At 44.0% G+C, this 17,826-nt stretch overlaps 1 protein-coding gene across 1 annotated transcript in view; it reads right to left on the minus strand.

Moving 5' to 3' along the window:
* LOC127226327 (aldehyde oxidase 1) overlaps nucleotides 1-17,826 on the minus strand; it is a 56,831-nt gene that overhangs the window by 19,715 nt on the left and 19,290 nt on the right. Inside the window, exons 13-23 of the mRNA XM_051190251.1 lie at nucleotides 17,656-17,765; nucleotides 16,589-16,773; nucleotides 15,513-15,675; nucleotides 13,724-13,816; nucleotides 10,191-10,360; nucleotides 9,792-9,906; nucleotides 8,357-8,479; nucleotides 6,013-6,109; nucleotides 3,884-4,008; nucleotides 2,426-2,559; nucleotides 1,516-1,603 (exon numbers count right to left, since the gene is read on the minus strand). Of these exons, the coding sequence (XP_051046208.1) occupies nucleotides 1,516-1,603; nucleotides 2,426-2,559; nucleotides 3,884-4,008; nucleotides 6,013-6,109; nucleotides 8,357-8,479; nucleotides 9,792-9,906; nucleotides 10,191-10,360; nucleotides 13,724-13,816; nucleotides 15,513-15,675; nucleotides 16,589-16,773; nucleotides 17,656-17,765 (1,403 nt within the window). The remainder of the gene's footprint in view (nucleotides 1-1,515; nucleotides 1,604-2,425; nucleotides 2,560-3,883; nucleotides 4,009-6,012; nucleotides 6,110-8,356; nucleotides 8,480-9,791; nucleotides 9,907-10,190; nucleotides 10,361-13,723; nucleotides 13,817-15,512; nucleotides 15,676-16,588; nucleotides 16,774-17,655; nucleotides 17,766-17,826) is intronic.

Consider the following 17,826-nt stretch of genomic DNA (forward strand, 5'->3'; position numbering starts at 1 on the left):
CCCACTTACATCATGGAACTTACCAACAATTACTCAATCTTAGTGTTCTGTGTGAAGTCAAGATTAAAGTTGTTATTCTGAAGCTCCGAACCTCCCCCATTTCCTAGCCATCCCCACAGCTGGGTCAGCCATAGTCAGACTCAAAGATGGCTGGACAGAAGCAAAGTCCACCACTTATGGGTTTGGCCCTTGATATATACTGTACATGAGTATACCTTTGCATATTGCAAGGTAGATGGCTCTGTGGAATCCCTGCACAGGTTTCCAGCATAACCCTCAGGGACAATGACAATTTTCTTTGTTTACATGTACAATATGGTAGTCAATAACTAAAGGTGGTCACTGTGTACTTGAAATAGTTAACACAAGTATAGAACATAACCTTAGTTTAATTGTATTTTGTTCATTTAAATGTGAATTGAAATAATCGTATGCACCTCGTTGTTAACACATTTGACAGTGCAGTCTAATGTGGTAAAGTGCCATTAGATAAACAAGTCCCTGAATGATTGGAGCAAATCCTGCCTCCCCAAATCTATACAGGCTACAAGGCTATTGGCTAAATGAGAAAGAACATAATAAAGGTTTAAGATCCTGAGAGATGTTGGTTATTTGGTAAAGTAGTCAAACAACTTTAAAATGTAAAATAGTCTTTTAAAAGGAAAAAAAGGTAATTATTTTCTACTATAGAAACTATTCTAGGAATTTCTGTGTCACGGTTTTTCAAGATATGCTTGATATATTTAAAAAATGAGGAACCATTTGCAAATAATTGCAATTTCATATAGCCCTATTGTTACAGGAATTATTCTACTTTTACCTTTCATGTGTGAAAAGAATGGTTATCAGATCTACTTTCATGAACATACACAGTCACAGGTTTTCCAATTACACAATCTGCAGTGCACGATGCTAGCTGGTTCTCTCTCTAGCTGACATCTCTGAGCAAAGCAGGAATCTCATTGAACAGGGTGGTAACTAAACTGGAGCACAAGAGAACAAAAACAGACTACTCTGCTGTCCTGGCTGTTTTTATGTCCAGTTGACACCAGCTAGAGTCATCTGAGAGGAGGGAACTTCAATTGAGAAAGTGTCACTCTAAGATTGGGCTGTAGCAAAGTGGAGGGCATTGGTGATCACTAGTGGTTGATGGGAGAGGGTCCAGCCCATTGTGGGTGGTGCCACCTCTGGGCTGATGGTCCTGGGTACTGTAAGAAAGCAGGCTGAGAAAGCACGGGGAGCAAACCATCCCTTCCTGGCCTCTGCATCAGCTCCTGCCTCCAGGATCTTGCCCTGCTTGAGTGTCTACCCTAACTGTTTTCAACGCTGGGCTGTAACATGGAAATGTGGGTGACTGGTCATGGCATTCCATTGCAGCAGTAGACACCCTGACGAAGACACATCTGTCGATGCCCTTTTTCTTCCCCCATCACAGCAGCCAAACGCTGCCATGTGCGTTCATAGACTTTTCTCTTTGCAGCACAAACCCTTCCCACACCCTTTTCCTCTGCTCACTTTATACTTCCCAAGGTAAGGGTGGCGGCCTCCAGTTATTAACATGTCTTCTCCCCTTTCCAGAACGCAGCGGACTGCACGACCATGTCTAAGACAGAAAAGAAGGAAGAGTGAGACAAGCAAGCAAGCGAGCCAGCTTTATTCTGTGGTGAGAGTACAACTGGAAGGTAATTTCCTGTGGTTAGGATCTGAGATCCTCCTTGAAAAAACAGTTGACAAAGAAGTGAAAGTTTAACCCAGAAAGTATGTACTTACTGCAAGAGAGAGAAAAGAAAGAGAAAGGAAGACAAACACACAGGGTGAAGGGGAGAGGGAGAGAAAGGAAGGCTGGTTGATATTGGGAGATGAAGCAGGTTACATATCTGATCTATAAGCAGACAGCACAGACTCTCAATGCTTGGGACAAGTAACCCCACCCACTCAGGACCTGTTTCTGTTGACTTTCCAAGTATTATAATATCTCATTGATTCTTATTAGTTTGTGTGTGTGTGTGTGTGTGTGTGTGTGTGTGTGTGTGTGTGTGTGTGATTAGATAGGGTTTTTCTATGTAGCCTTGGTTGTCCTGGAATTTCATTCTGTAGACCAGGCTGAGCTTGAACACACAGAGATCCACCTGCCTCTGCTTTCCTAGTGCTGGGATTACAGGTGTTGGCCACCAGCACCCAGCTCAAATATATTATTTTTACAATGGCTTTCACCATATTTTTTCAGTAATCGATGCTTATTTTGGTTCTTATGGACCTTAACAACAACAACAACAATAAAAAAAAAGAATTTTCATGAGCTGGCAACTTTTGGTATATTGGTTTGTCATGTGTGATCTTATATACTTAATGGGGAATCTTTCTCATTACAAGTGCCATTATTAAGATTTCATTTCAGTTTCTTTAACAGTTTTCCCCCACTTACTTGCTGGCAGCAAATGCAGTGATGGCTGCCATGATGCAGGTTTTGCCCACCTTTCCTCCAAATGCCCCACCAACACGCCTGACATGACACATGACCTTGTTGGCTGAGAGCTTCAAGGTAGAGGCAACTACTTCCTGTGGACAATACCAGTTTTCATTATTCTGGCCCATCTTCAGCAGACCATCCCTGTAATATTAACAAGCTAAACAGGAAGCCTATTCCCTGAGGATCACAACCATTACAAAATTAGATTTCATAATGTTCAGTATGATACACAAGCCCTGAGGTTCATGTGGTGATAGTAAATGACAGAGAGGAAAATGTCCAATACCTTTACCATCACCTACAACCATGCCTGTGCATATTTGGCTAGAATGACATTGCCAAAAACACAGTTGATATTGCCTAGTTATTTCTATAGCAGCGAGAGAGTTCTGTGCCTGATAGAACCACAGCCAAAATATCCTTCTCACACTAATTTTGCAGAGAATGCCTGTCTCTATATTTAACATCCTTACTGTGTCTGTGAATACTGCTGACCCATCGGTTTTCACAGGATGTGGGGGTCCTGTTTTGGTCCTCCTAATATTTATAGATTATTTTGTCTTAACAATTGGTTGTTTGTGTTTGTTTGTTTTTAAGTGGGAGCCCGAGATAAATGGCCCATTGTCACACAGGGAATGGAGCGAAGAGCTGAGGAACAGCAGTGATCTGGTCCCTCTTGGCGCCCGACCTTCCCCAGTGTCCCTGTTCACATCCACGCATCCTCCTCCTTTGGTCCTTGGTACCTCCCCTGTTTCCAGATACCTTTACTTTGTTCCCTGATTTTTAGTTCGATGCTTAGACCAGTTCAGGAAGGCATCATTTCCTCCCTTGCCTTTGAGTTGCCTGGGTCATGGACATAAGCAATCACTGATTTCAGAAAAGACAGGTGGGTGAATGAATGAGTAGTGTTTTACTGCAGAACTGCCAGGGATAGCCTCTAATTCCAAAACATCCTCCACTACAAAGGCAAATTAAAGCTTCTTATTTGTAGGATTTCCTGGGTGATTCTGGCCTCACCACACTCTTTCTCTTAAATTCTCCACTCATGTTCTTTTTGGCTTAGTGGACTTAATGCCTTCCTACTTCTTTTCCAATGCTGCTTCTTAACTGTTTCCATTCAATTAAGTACGATCAGCTTGATAGCACAGGCCTTTCTCATTTCCCTTGTTTCTCAACAGCCCGGAGAATATCAAAAGATGCCTACTGGTTGCATAACTGATTTTTAAAGATATGGATCCACAAAGACTTCTCTCTACTTTAACAAAAACACTCTTCTGAGTTAGGAAACTATATACCTGTTATATTAAATTTTATTTATATATTAGTACATATATGTGGTTTTGCCTGTTACGTTCTTGGTATATTTTGAAGTCATTTAGCCGCACCCTCTCACCCACAGAGACCCCATGTTACCTGAATGTATCTGGGAAACTGTGTGGACACGTAGACATCAATTTCTCCATCCTCTCCTTTGGGGACAACAAGCATGCTTTGGGTTTCCATATAAAAATGTTCCTGACCGCCTATATGTATTTCACCTGGTACGAGAAAATACTTAGAAGTCACAAGCTGACAGAAAAAAACAGGCAGTGTCTCCCACCCACTCCCTTTGTCTCATGATACGGAAACTCAACCAGTGAGCTGTAGACAGAGAAGCCCCACAGGGAAGGTGACAAACAACTACATTCAGCTCCACATGGAAAGCAGAGGGGTAGAGGGGCTCTCACGTCTCTCAGTGTGTGAAGCTAGAGCCCTAAGGAAGGAGATCTGTGCTTCTAGAGTCAAAATTCTGTGACAGGAGACTTCTAGTTCCAAGATGAGATGGAATATTGTGTGTCCCCACCCCCCATTCCTCCCACTAAATACGTCTAGTCACCAGAACCTTAAATGTAAAGGGACTTAAGATGCCAATAAAAATGCCATCAAAAGTCCATTGGGGAAAATAGTCTCTGTTATATGTATTCCAAAACCATCTCCCACGCCCAACCCAAAGTGATGAACCTAATTGTTAACTCCCCTATTCTAATTCTTATCTACCAAACCGTGGCACATGCCAGTCACAATGTGTCCATGCTCTGCTAGTGATGCTGCCAACATCACTGGGCCTTCCTAAGAAGAAACTTGGATAATCTTTTCCTCACCAACAAACCCCGACTTTCCCTTTGTTCTCTAGATAATAGGGTGTTCTTTTCTACATGAATATCCCATAATTCATTTCTATTTCTTGGATATTGTCCCCCAATAAATCCATTCAACATTCTCTCTCTCTCTCTCTCTCTCTCTCTCTCTCACTCACACACACACACACACACACACACACACACACACACACTTTACACACTGACAGAAGTCCCTAAAGGGTAGAGAGGAAAGCAGAGTGAGCAGAGACTCGGGATACAGTAAAGGGTGGCATTAGCAGGTGGCTTTCAGAGTCACCGCCATCGTGAGCCTCACGTGTGCCAGTGCTGGTTCTAGACAGGGCAGAAATCCCAAAACACCCACAGGCAGAGAGACCCCACTCCCACTGCAAAGGCAAACTATGGCTTTTTATTTGTTAGATTTCTGGGAGACTCTGACCCTCACCACACTCTCCTTTCTCTTAATTCCTCCACTCTGTTCTTCTTGACTTAGCGGGTTTGGTGCCTTGTCACATTTCCAATACTATTTCCTAACTGCTCCTGGTCAATTGGGTGCTATGAGCTTGAGAACACAGGTATTTCTCATTTTCCCTTCGTTTCCCAACAGTCAAGACTACATGAAAAGATGCCCTGCCATTTGCATAATTAATTCTGAAGCTATGGAAAAACAGTCTCATGAAAGCCAAAGGACCCTAAGGAGAGAAGCCTAGGGAGATAGAATCCCTTCAGACAAATACACCAATCTGAAAATGGTAATGAATAGACAAGGAAAAAACGGGGTCTCCTAAACCATGTGACAAAGTAAAGGGACTCTAATATTTGTGTCACTGAAATCAAATATTTGAAAAGTAATGGTTGAATATTACCCAAACTACGAAGAAAATTTGAACCCACAGATTTAAGAAGCTCAGTGACCACCAAACTGGGTAAAACCAAAAAAATCTTTCCATGATAAAGCACGGTTCAGTTTCAAAAAAACTAAACACAAAACTATTCTATCCTGAAAGCAGCCAGAGAAAAGGTCAGTGCCTGCTTTGCAAGGAAGAACGCTTCTAAGTACACTCTATTATTTCTCCTCGGTATCCATGGTGACCGGAGGAAGTGGTACAGAACTTTTGTACTGCAGTCAACTCAGAATTCTGTATTTGGTGAAAATGTCCTACAACAATGAGGAGGAAATCACAGGAACATGACAGGCTGGGGTTGGAGGAGAGGATGCTCTGTTTCTGGGTTGCTTACACCACTTATAATCCCATCAGAGTCACAGGGAAAGGCAGTGTGAGGAAGGGACCTACACTCCAGGAGCAAAGTCTGCTGAAGTAGTGGGATGGTTTCCAGAAGGCAAGGGAAGCCCTAAACTACCCAGAAAGTTTCCCAGCTGCTCCATTTTAAAGGAAGTTTTACCTTCAAGAATGTGATCAACCGTTTTAAATGCTTCATCAACATCCCCACACTCCAGTTTCCTTTCTGATTCAAAAAAGGACTTGTGTTGTATAGCTTCCTGCAAATAGAGAAGAAAGTAGTGATGCATCCTGGGTTAGAAAGCCTGCTCTCTGGGACTCTCAAGCCCTGTGTGAAATGATCAGGTCTGGGTAGCATTTCCTTGTGGAAGGAATCCAGGCACTCTCCCACTGGCCCTGAGAAGCTAAGTTGAAAGCCAACTATTCATGAGTCTCCAAGAAGCAAATGCAATGTGCCAAGGGAGTCCAAAGACACTGAGCCCGTTCAGAAAATACCTACTACCTCGGAGAAGCAGAATGGAATTATTGTTTCCAGGCTAAAGCCACTTAGCTGTCTCAGACCCAGACATATCCATAGTCATTTCCTCTCTGTCCTAGTGTATGACTGTAGGCCTCTCTGGGCATCATCTGTGGCAGGCACACATACATCTGACTGTGACATGAGAAATGTACTAGACATGGACGGCCTAAATGCCATGTAAATGCTAGCTAAAACCATTAATGACTGGAGCCACAAGCTCTGCCTGCTAGGCTCATGCTAGGCCATGAGCATTTCATTTGCACAGGGCTGTGGAGCACCAGGATCTACCAGCCAGGGGTTGGTGGTTCACATAAGGCCTGGCAAAGGCCACCACAATCCCATTACTGATTGTTCACTGGGTAATTCTGAGCCAATTTCCCAAACACTCCTAGTCAGGAAGGTGATAATAGGGCTGCAGTGTGCTGAGGCATTGGAGGAGCTCCCTGACATATGCTGGCAGCTGAGGGACACGGGAGCTTGACCTCTGTCCAAAATGAGAGGTGACTCTCATGCAAGGCCACTGCCTGGTGTTTTCTGCAGGCAACTGGGGATGGGTTAGTTGAGATAGGAAGGGGAAAGTGCTATCACTACTTCCATTTGTATGTGAGGCAGAAAGGGGAAGAGTGGATATTCAGTCACGGGTAAAGATCGCAACCAAAATTTTGATGAATCATTACTCAAATCATTTCCTTCAAAAGTAATTATAACTCAAAAGCAAAATGTTTAGGGAAAGAATATACAAAGTAGGCAAGAACAGCACATAATGAGTGAATGAAAGAAACCGAAAAGGAAACGGGGAGTTTTAATTTCAAACTGGCCAGGGAAAACTACCTAACTTCTTTATTTTTATTTTTGTCCTTTTGACATGACTTTATTTTAATTTGAAAACACTGAGGGAAATTTCCAGAACCATGGACCATGTTCCTAGGAATAAGGTATGAGGGGAAACTAACTTAAGGCATCATGGAATCCCTGATCTTGGCCCACAGTTCCCTCATTTTAAGATAAGATGAGCCACACAATGTGCCTGTGGCTGTAGAGGAAGTCACCCTACAGGTCTGCTCCTGCCCTTACTGTGACCTTCTCCTCCATTCCGAGAGAGGCATAACTGGCTGGTGAGGGGCACACTCAGAGCATAGGCACCAAGTACAAGCCTTGCTAGTTTAGTTAAGGTTGATGCAGAGGCCATGCTCCAGAACCAAGGGAATGCACACAGGCGAATGCTATCACTTCGTGGGGCAAGCCTAACAACCTCTACAACTTTTCAGCTTTTGTGTGAAAATTAGGATAGAAATATAACACTCTAGTTTTTTAGTTGCTGAAATTCTAGGCATCACATGATCCATGTCCCATGGATATATTAGATGTGCATTAAAGAATAGTAAAGTAGTGTCTTCATGGACTATCTTGTCAGTTCCCACTGTGTACCTGCCAAAGCCGGAGATGCTATGAATGGGAGCTATAGGACATCTTGGCTGCCACAGATGCCCCAGCTCAGTGTTGTCACCGTTCCCCTTCCAAACCATGCTAACACCTTGTTTAGGTCTCCACACCCTACACAGCCCATTCACTTAAAAAAGAAATCTACCCAACCCCCATCTCAGTTGGGACAACAGGTCTTCCATTCATCTGCTCTGTCATTAATTCAGAGACAGACATGGGACAGAACTGGACAAGTGACAGGACATGTGTTTGGAGCACTGGGACAATAGTGTACCTCTCCTCACAAACATGAATAGGGAGCATAAGATTTGCAGCTGCCCTCTCTGGGGGCACAGGGGACAATCTCTGCTCTGAGTGGCAGAGAGGAGACAGAAAGAGCCAGGTCCCTGGGAATTGCTAATGCTCAGACTTGGAGCCCATGGATTCTGTGTGCTCTGGAAGCCACCACATCAGATTTTCCCATCCCTAGGCTAAAGCACTGTAACAGACCCACCACTCACACCTGCTCTTTGGCGCCCGTGCCGCCATCAGCTTGATCTCATACCTCAATCGTTAGGATCAGAGGCTCCGAGTCTCGGTAGACAACCTTCACTCTCTTCGCTGCTTGTTTTGCGTGTGTCTCAGAATCCGCAATCACAGCACAGACAAGATGACCCACACAGTGTACCTGTGGCGCAGAAAGGACCCTGTCATTGACCATGGCCCTCTCTCCCATTCTGAGAGTCACAAACCTCTGCTTGTGTGGTGTAGACATCTGAGGACAGGTACCATGAGCAGCCTGGAACGTGTTTATTTAAGATTTAAAGAGTATAATTCACGTTGCCTCTGCCAGTATACAGGATCCTGCCCAGGGAATCTTCACCCTTGACTTCAGACTTGGGAGAGCCAAGTTTTCTGCAAGGGAAAGCTGTTGGAACTGTTTAAGTTCTTCTGAGTAGACCGAGGACTGAGATGTCTCAGATAGGCAGAGAATCTGAATCCTGTCTTTGTTGTGTTGCAGTAGCCTGAGATCTCCTAGCCAAAGTTAATGAATTGAAACTTTCAACTGGTCCATGTTAGAACAGCTCCTCTTGGCTTCACACCCTCTGGGAAGCAGTACATGAAATATTCACATAAATTAAGTATGAGTTCTCACTTCAGGAATTATGGTAGGTAGGGGAGTGTCTGGAACAGGTAAATGAACTTCACACAAGAAGAAGGGGCTGGGTCCATTAGGTCTTCTCTGGAGTGGAAGAAGTTTAAAGGGCAGGAGCACACATGTTTCCTGAGCTCATTTTCAAATACAATGGGATACATAACAGTGCAGATGAATGAATCATTGAATCAGAATCTGAATTCAGAGAGGGAGAGAGAACTTTCAGATCAAGAAACAAGGGGTGACTTCACACTTAACTCAGAATGTGTGCCCTGGACACACTGGGACTGGGGAAGTAACTAGAAACACTGTGGGAGACATTTGCAAATCACATGAACAGTTCTCTCTCATCTTCCATATTTCTTGGCAGCATAACATTACAGCTTATTAATATAATCGACAATATCTGCTTCTTTTTTTATAAGACAGGATCTCATGTAACCCAGGCTAGCCTCAGACTCATTATGTAGCTGAGGATTACCCTGAACTTCTAACCCTTCCACCTCCCGCACTAGGTGTGGGATTTACAGGTACACACAAGCACATCCAGTTAATGTGGTGCTGGCGGGGCTGGGTCCAGGGGCTTCCTGCACACTAGGCAAGCGCTCCAACAGCTGAGTCACATCCACCCCAGCCTTGGAAGCAGCTCACACAACCAATCAGCTTCACTCAAGTGGGAAAGAAGAAACTTCAGTTCACACCTATGAGAATATCGGTGGTTCATAATTACTGCTCAAAGAACACTCACTTCTTTATGGGACAAGAATTTGGACACCATCGCTATGAGAACAGGAGCTGCCATTAACTGGCAAAGTTGTTCAACGAGAAAGCAAAAGGGCAATACCTCATCTGTGGCCAGGAATGTCTCTGTGGCGAAGGTGTTTGCCTCCTGAAGATGATCTGCAGTAAGGATGTCCACCACGCCTGGCATGCTGAGCGCCTCTGACAGGTCCATGGACCTAGGAAAACACAGCAGACAGCTTCTCAGGGCAGCCGCCCGGCCCAGGGACTGAGAATGTGGCATTTGGGAGGTGATTGTTCTCCTCGAGGCACAGGACACAGTTGGGGCACAGTAAAGTGACTCTACAGGACATTTGTGAGGAGTCCTGCATTCCAGTCCCATTTCATCTCCAGTGTGGGTGTCACCAAGCCTCCACTTACCCTCTCCACACCACTACTTTGCACTAACGGGACAGAGGTGGACAGCGGGGGACTCTCCTAGCTGTGGGCTAAGGACACTTACACAATCTTGGCGTGTGCTCTTGAACTGGTTACAAAAGTCAGGAAAAGCTCCCGGTCTACTGCAGGCATGTCGTCACAGTAGATGGCCTCACCGGTGGCATGCTTGATACCAGAAAGGTGCATGACGGGACGCCCAATGGGGTCTTGAGGAAGCTGCTTTGGGTCTACATTCTGTTTAAGAGCAGACATGGAACGTTTATATTTCTATAGAGGCTGTAGGAAAAATCACAGACTGATGGGAGATGTCATTCTGTAAATATGATTCTCTTATCAGTTAATGGATAAAGCACTGTTGGCCAATAGGAAAGCAAGATAGGTGGGACTAGGAGGAGAGGGGAAGTAGTAGGGAGGAGAGTCAAGATGGAGGACTACAGCGTAGAACACCAGCCCCTCTCTCCGGTAAGATAAGACCAGGTGGAAGTACTTAGATTAATAGAAATGGGTTAGTATTTAAGACAGAGCCAGCCGATAAGAAACCCTTAGCTGGCAAACAGAATTATATCTAATACAGCGTCTCTGTGTATTATTTTGGGGCTGGCGTAGCGATGGGACCAGGCTGGCGGAAAAAAAAAACTCATAACAGACTGTGTTCTCCAATGGGAGATTAGCTATGTGAATTTATGCTTATTCCAGAACAGTTCTGAGTGTGAAAACTGTCACTATTTTCACTATTCCAAAGATCCCAATAGAACAATTTGGCAATCAAATTGGAATGTGCCAGTATGATAGATTTTTATTTTCTTTAGCTTTTGAAATGCAGATTCCAAAGATCTCTAACGGAAACTCCTCTTGTCTAAGCACACAGACTTCAGTCTCTCTTTAATATACAACCAGATTCACACTGGAGGATTCAGGCATGAGCAGGGATCTGAAGCAACCCCAACATGCACTAGCTCCTCCCACCCAACCACCTGCTCTGCTTCCCTGACAACTCCCCCTCCCTCTCCTTAGAGACCTGACTGGCAATGAAAAGAAAAACAGATGATAAGGCATCATCAGGCATGTTTTCTTAAGTGCTGCAGAGGTCGACATTGATTTCTCTGCAAAATCTCTCCAAAAGTACTGAAGATTATATTAAGCTTGCAGCTTGCCTACTATTTGAGTGAAAAATTTTCCATATCTCATTTCTATTTTTATAGAATACTCTCAGATTTTCTGTTTCCATCCTGAAAAGCAAAATTCTAGGTAATGTATAGGCTCAGACACTGAGTGAATATGTTCACAGGAATCTCAAAGGCTCCTAGAGCTTCCTATTATTAATGCTAACACCTTTTACCATAAATAATGGAACATTTCACAACTCTGAGAAAATCTTCTGAAACTTTACTGTGTTAGGTTTGCCAGAGGACAGAGGAAATTCTCAAGCCTCAACAGTCAAGTGTGGAAACTGATTTATCAAAGTAGCAGCCAGCTGGAACAGACTGGGCCAGTGCATGTAACTTGTTACATGGTTATAGACACAGAGGGTAAAGGTAGATATCCCCTCAATCAGGTGATCCCCTGAAGCCACAAGGAACAGTCTGGATGCAGAATGTCTCCCATAGGCTTGGTTCTCAGCTGGGTGCTACTCTGAGGAGGTGGAAGGAGAGGTTATGATGCACTGGGGGACCAAAGGCCATCTCTTTCTTACTTGCTGTTGTGAGGTTCACAGTTTGCTCTGCCATCCAAATCCCACCGTGCCATCTACCCCTCACAGCAGCAGTTAAAATGCAAGTGTCCACCACCTCATCAAGGACCTGCTATGCCAAACCTCCCTCCTTTGTCAGTTGACCTTGTATTTCTGAGGGTGTTGAAAGTGAACTTTCAAAGGAAGTACATGATTTGGGGAAGTATTTGTTTAAGAGCTGAAATTGCTCTAGAAACTCAGATGGATGCTTGTGTGTGTGTGTGTGTGTGTGTGTGTGTGTGTGAGAGAGAGAGAGAGAGAGAGAGAGAGAGAGAGAGAGAGAGAGAGAGAGAGAGAGAGAGAGAGACTGAGCTACAAGGAGAATGAAAACAACATGTGGGAGACGCACTGTACCCCAAACATTAGCTCATGATACAGCATGACAAATCCATTCAAGAACAACCACTAAGAAGATTTCAGTTTTCTATGGATGACCTGAATGTCCACTACTTGGCTTTGGTTCCTCCCTGAAATGCAGTTTATTGACAAATGCTGGAATGGTCTCCATAGGGTCACAGAGTATGAGTGTGGTGGTATTTCACAGAACACTAGGGGGAAAGGCAGCTGATTTTAACTTTCAAAATGTTCACTTTCAAACCAGTTTGGCATATTTAAATTTCTGATCATATTGAACCCCAAACCTCAAGAGAACAACACCAGTGATCACTGAGTCATGATGTAAGTTTTTATAACAAATCTGTCAGCAGAATAGATGCCCTGTGGTGTTAAAATCTCTTCCCATTCCTGACTTAACAAAATTCTGAGTCCAGGTTCTTGACAATAATTTCAAGGAAACAAGAGTTAACTCTTATACAATTTACCAACAGAATGGTTCCATGTTATATTTTTATAATGTTATGACAGAAACTTCCATTTGGAAGCTATGGAAAAGTGCTTTAATCCAAGCACTTGAGAGACAGAGGCAGGTGAATCTCTGACTTTGAAGCTAACCTGGTCTACAGAATGAGTTCCAAGACAACCAGGTCTACACAAGGAAAGCCTATCTAGAGAAATAAAACAAACAAACAATGCTATGTAGATTCTACACTCTCTAGTTCTCAGCCTTCATCAGGAAATGGGGAAAATAGTACTCTTGTTTGATTTCACAATAAAATGTAATCTTTAGAAAACCACATGGACAGGAAGGACTTGGAAAAGAAAATACAGAAGCAAAACAAGCTAGCAGCTGGTGCAATATCTTGTACTGTGGTTCCAAGGCCTCTGGGGACAGGGGTGTGTCCTTGCCCTCTGAAATGAACCAAAGCAGCTCATGATCCAGCTCAGAACTAGCCTTTGGTTTGGTTCACTAGCCACAAAGCCAGGGTAGGAAGCATGGAGCAACAGCCATCTTGTTTATGTCCATGGGCTGAAGCATAGTGTTAAAATAAACAGCCTCTAACACAAAACCAGGCATATTTCTTTAACATTTTCCAGGTTTCTTTTTAGTAGGGGGTTTCTAATTGGTTTGGGTTACATCTCTTTTTTCTCTTTTTGGCATACGAGGGATCAAACTCAGGGCCTTGACCATACTGTCCCACTGAACTGCACTCTCAACCTAGTTTGGAAGTTTTAATGAATACTGAAGAAGGCAGCTTGTCTCCAGCAGACAAAAGTCCTACAGTCTTAAGTTCAATTTGTTTGTTTGTTTGTTTGTTTGTTTGTTTGTTTTTCAAGACAGGGTTTCTCCGTGTAACAACTCTGGCTATCCTAGAACCGATTCTATAGGCCAGACTTGAATTCACAGAGATCATTATGCATTCTGAACACAGGGGTTAATGGTGTGTGCCACCACTACCCTGCCTGTCTTTGATTTTAAACACACACACACACATGCACACGCACATGCACACGCACACACACACACTAACCTGGTGGGTTAATGATCTCCAATAATGTTTTGAATGAAGATCTTCTAAAGCACTCTCATATCTGTCTGCCAGGCTAGGATAGTGACCTGGGTCCTGCAGAGGAAAATGACAGTAGACATTTAAAATCTCCCAGAATGTTCCAGGAGAGGATGCTGGTACAATTCCCAGCAAATATCTGCATTCTAAAGTCTGGAATTAATTAAGTATTCACCCTTTCAGAGTTCTGGAAATCAAAAGGCCCTCCCAACCATAGAAAGGAACCTGCAGGTGAATATCTCCCCACATGATGCGATAAACCCCATGAATTCAGAATGTCACGGACTGCCACCATCTCTGTTTCATAGGATTATTTCCCAATCACTAGCAATTTTCCAGTTTCCCAACCACTATTTTCTCAATGTTGTCCAGAAAGACAGACCTGCTTTCCTAAGTGGCGGGAAGGGGATATCATATAAATCAATACCACGACTAAAAAGAAGTCACATAAAGCAGAAAAGACAAAACTCAAAGCAGGAAAAGTCAGAACCAGTGCCCATTATTGCAGATATCCCTAAGGTTGCTTGGTGGCATCTGCCAGGCACAGAGAAGTGTAGAGGTGGCCCAGCTGCTGGCACCCCACAGGAGGGTGTCTTCTGAGGCAGAGCAGCAGGGATGGGCTAATCTATATGAGACATTAAACAACATGGTTCATGATTGTCTTTATAATTTAAAAGGTCTATACTTCTATAATTAAATAATTTTGAAAGAAGTAAAGCTGACAATAGCTGTTATTTTTTAAAGAGAGAAAGGTAAGTGGAGGGCAGAAGTTTTCAAATATATCAACTGATTCACCAGGGAATTATATTATTTGCTATTTATTGAGATTGTTTACAATTAGTGTTGTTTTTTCACTTTTGGTTACCTGGTAGAAACATACCATTTATTGATTAAATCAAACTCCTCATCTCAAAAATTAGATACAGCCTATTGGTTCTTACTTAATTTTGTCTATGCTGAGTAGATGGCCTTAAATATCTCCACGAGAAGACTTCCTGTAGTTATTTATTTATGTATTAACTATTTTTAACCTTTGAGAGCTCAGTATAATGTGTTTTGGCCCAACTCATCCCCTCTTCCCACTCTCCACACCCGCACTTAAAGTTATTGTGTTGATTTCTGTACAAGACGAGCAGTCATGGCTTCCAGTCTAATTGCTTGACTGCACCATGAGGGTAATGAGGACAAAAATGTCCAAGTTTTTTGAAGCAGGAAATGGTTCTCAGAGAACTTTTTTCCCAGTTGTGTGGTCTCTAGGCAGCAATTATGTAGCCCTGTGATAAGGGAAAGTAGGCAAAAGAATGCCTGCGATCAGTAGCCTTCCTAAGTACTATCACTTCTACCCAGCATGCCTCTGGATCCCTGGGGTTGGGGGGACTCACTAAACATTTTTCCTTTGATGACTCGCTTCCCAACAGAGCAGAGGCTGCCATCATCTTATGAAGGGGTATAACCCAGACAAGACAATCAACGGTAGGAAGGTGAGCTTCAGTAAGTGTGAGAAAATGCTTTCACCTCATTAGCGAGTTTCAGATGAGAAGTAGTAATAACTGAGTGGTGTTAAGCAAAACCCTGTGCAGGTCTGTGCCCTCCTTGCAAATCTTCCTCAAACTTCAGTCATCCACAGACAGCCCCGTGGAAAGCCATCAATAAGATATGAGTCCAGGTTTTATCCTCGATAGTCCACACCTCCTCAGCAGGGTCTTCTGCCTCTGCGTTCATCATCGCAGTTCACACAACTAGCACCACTTACCATCCTCCTCAAAGCCTGTGACACCTCCAGGTAGAACTTGAAGAGGAAGCTGATGATGAGGGTCCTCTTGAACTCCACCTTCCCCCCGGGAGCAGAGCCTGGAAGGGTGACTTCATTCAAAACCAGCCTGCACGCTGTATCCAGCATCTCTTCATTCCAGGACCTGTGAGAGGCAGAGGAGGAGACTCACAGGCAGGACCCATTACCTCACAGGTTCACCTGACACTGGGGCAGCAGACTGCAGTCTTTACAGGAACAGGAGAGCAGGGCGTACAGCTGCAACCAAGTTCAGGCTGGTTGGCTACTCTCCAAGCGTCTGGACTGGGTCTCACCACATCCTCGCCCATCAGAACCCTGAGCTCAGGAGTCACTGCCTCCTCTACTCCTAGGACATTTCCGTATGTCAGCTCCTGCATTAGCCCTGCATGAGTTCGCCTACAGAACCCTCGCAGGGACTCACAAGGTGGGTTTGAGTCTCTTCTTTGACAGGTGAGGAAAGGGAGGTTCCACAGTGTTAAATAGAATGCCTGGGTTCATGGAGTTCAGGAGGCTGAGCTAAGACATGCACCAGGCAGACGGACTCACTGAAAGCTTAAGCCCTGAGTCACTGCTCTCTGTTCATTTGTCTAGTAAATTCTCAAGAAAGATTAGCTGTTATTACCACAGACAAATCAACTCGGGTAAGCAAGAGATGGTTAGAAATCAATTAGCACATGGTCTGTTTCATCAGGGTAAATTATTCCCCCACAAGAGGAAGCAAATTTACACTTCAGGAAATGAGCATCTGACCCCCTTTCTGTCTGTCTCTCACATATATATATGCACATAAACACACACCAGACAAACATACACATGTATACACAGACACTTGTGTGCTTACACACACTACATATACAGATTGCATAAAGCTCACTTCTGAATTTGCTAAAAAGCAACATGAAAGTGATTATGAAATAGTGTTGGGATTCCATCCATCAAACTGTGGGATAGATCCTAAGTGTTTTTCTTCTTTTCATTGCAGCCTCCCACAGGCCGGGTTGTTCTGTTACCTGGAAACTAAAGACACAATGTCTTACCTTCCGATGAGTTTCTGGCAGGAGTTCTTAGCACCGATGGTGGTTGCACCCACACCGCCATACAAAATGGATAACTCTTTAATGATGTCACTTCCTTCTTGAAAAAGGACTCTCATTCCAGAATTGACAATCGCTAGTGCATTCTGTTGGCGCTGGGCTTGTCTGAAGGCTGACACAAACTCCCACTGAAGAAAAAAGGCACAAACAGAGCTCCCCTGAGAGACCCCTCCATGCCCATGGGGTGACTTGACTTCAGCCCATCGTCTGTTATGGGCTCTGTTCTGTGCTCCCTAAGTTCAGATGCTGGCATTTTAAATCCCAGTACTTCCCTTCTTGGGGACAAGGTGTTTAAAGCGCTAAGGTGGAAATGAGGTTAATAGTCAGGGCCTTGACCCCAAAGCTTGTGTCATTTTAAAGCCCAAGTGGACAGACACATGAAAAGGACCACAGAAAAGCAGAAGATGAGCATCTATGTTCAAGGTCCCAGGCCTCAATGGAGGACATCAATGTGACTGATACCCCATATCAGAGTTCTAGCCCCAGACTTCCTAGAAAAAGAACTCTGTTATTAGAGCCATTCCGTGTGTGCGTCTTTGGGATGGCAGCTCCCCTAAACCATCACCCCTCATGAGGCAGGCTTTATTCCACTCTGTCAAATAGACGTGGCTTGGTCATTAATTAGTTCAGGTCTGAAGCCAGGACTCAAGCCTGGTGTATCTGACTCCCAAACCCATGCTCTACCTCACCAAGTTCTTTCAATCCCGAGGATCTAGGTAGACAGGTAGCATTTAGGGAAGAAGTCGGAAAAGACAAAGAATGTCTTAAAAATTTGCTAAAAATCAACTTTAGAGTTTGGGGCAAAGGAAAAGGGAATAAGATCTCTAGTTCTAGAAGTGACAGGGGACTTCACAGCAGGGTGACAGTAACTGCACAAGTCACCCAGGGAACAGTAACTTCTGTCAATTCCACGAGGGAGCTTCAAGCTCTGCAAACACATGCCTGTCCTGAGCCCTCTCAAGCTACAGATGCTGGGGCCACTGGGAAATGAAGAAGGAAGCCATCCTCACCTTCCTGGAACACGGGATGGTCACTGAGACCAAGACTTCCTGAGGCTTAAGGTCTGCATCAGGAGACCTGCGGAGAAACTGCTCACTTAATGGGATCTGTCGTTCTCCATCTGTGGAAAAATGACACCTTCCCTGGAATCTTCAGTCTCTTGAACAAAATCCCCAAACTTG

This window comes from Phodopus roborovskii, unplaced genomic scaffold (genome assembly GCF_943737965.1).
Source record: "Phodopus roborovskii unplaced genomic scaffold, PHOROB, whole genome shotgun sequence".
In the NCBI taxonomy this organism is placed as follows: domain Eukaryota; kingdom Metazoa; phylum Chordata; class Mammalia; order Rodentia; family Cricetidae; genus Phodopus; species Phodopus roborovskii.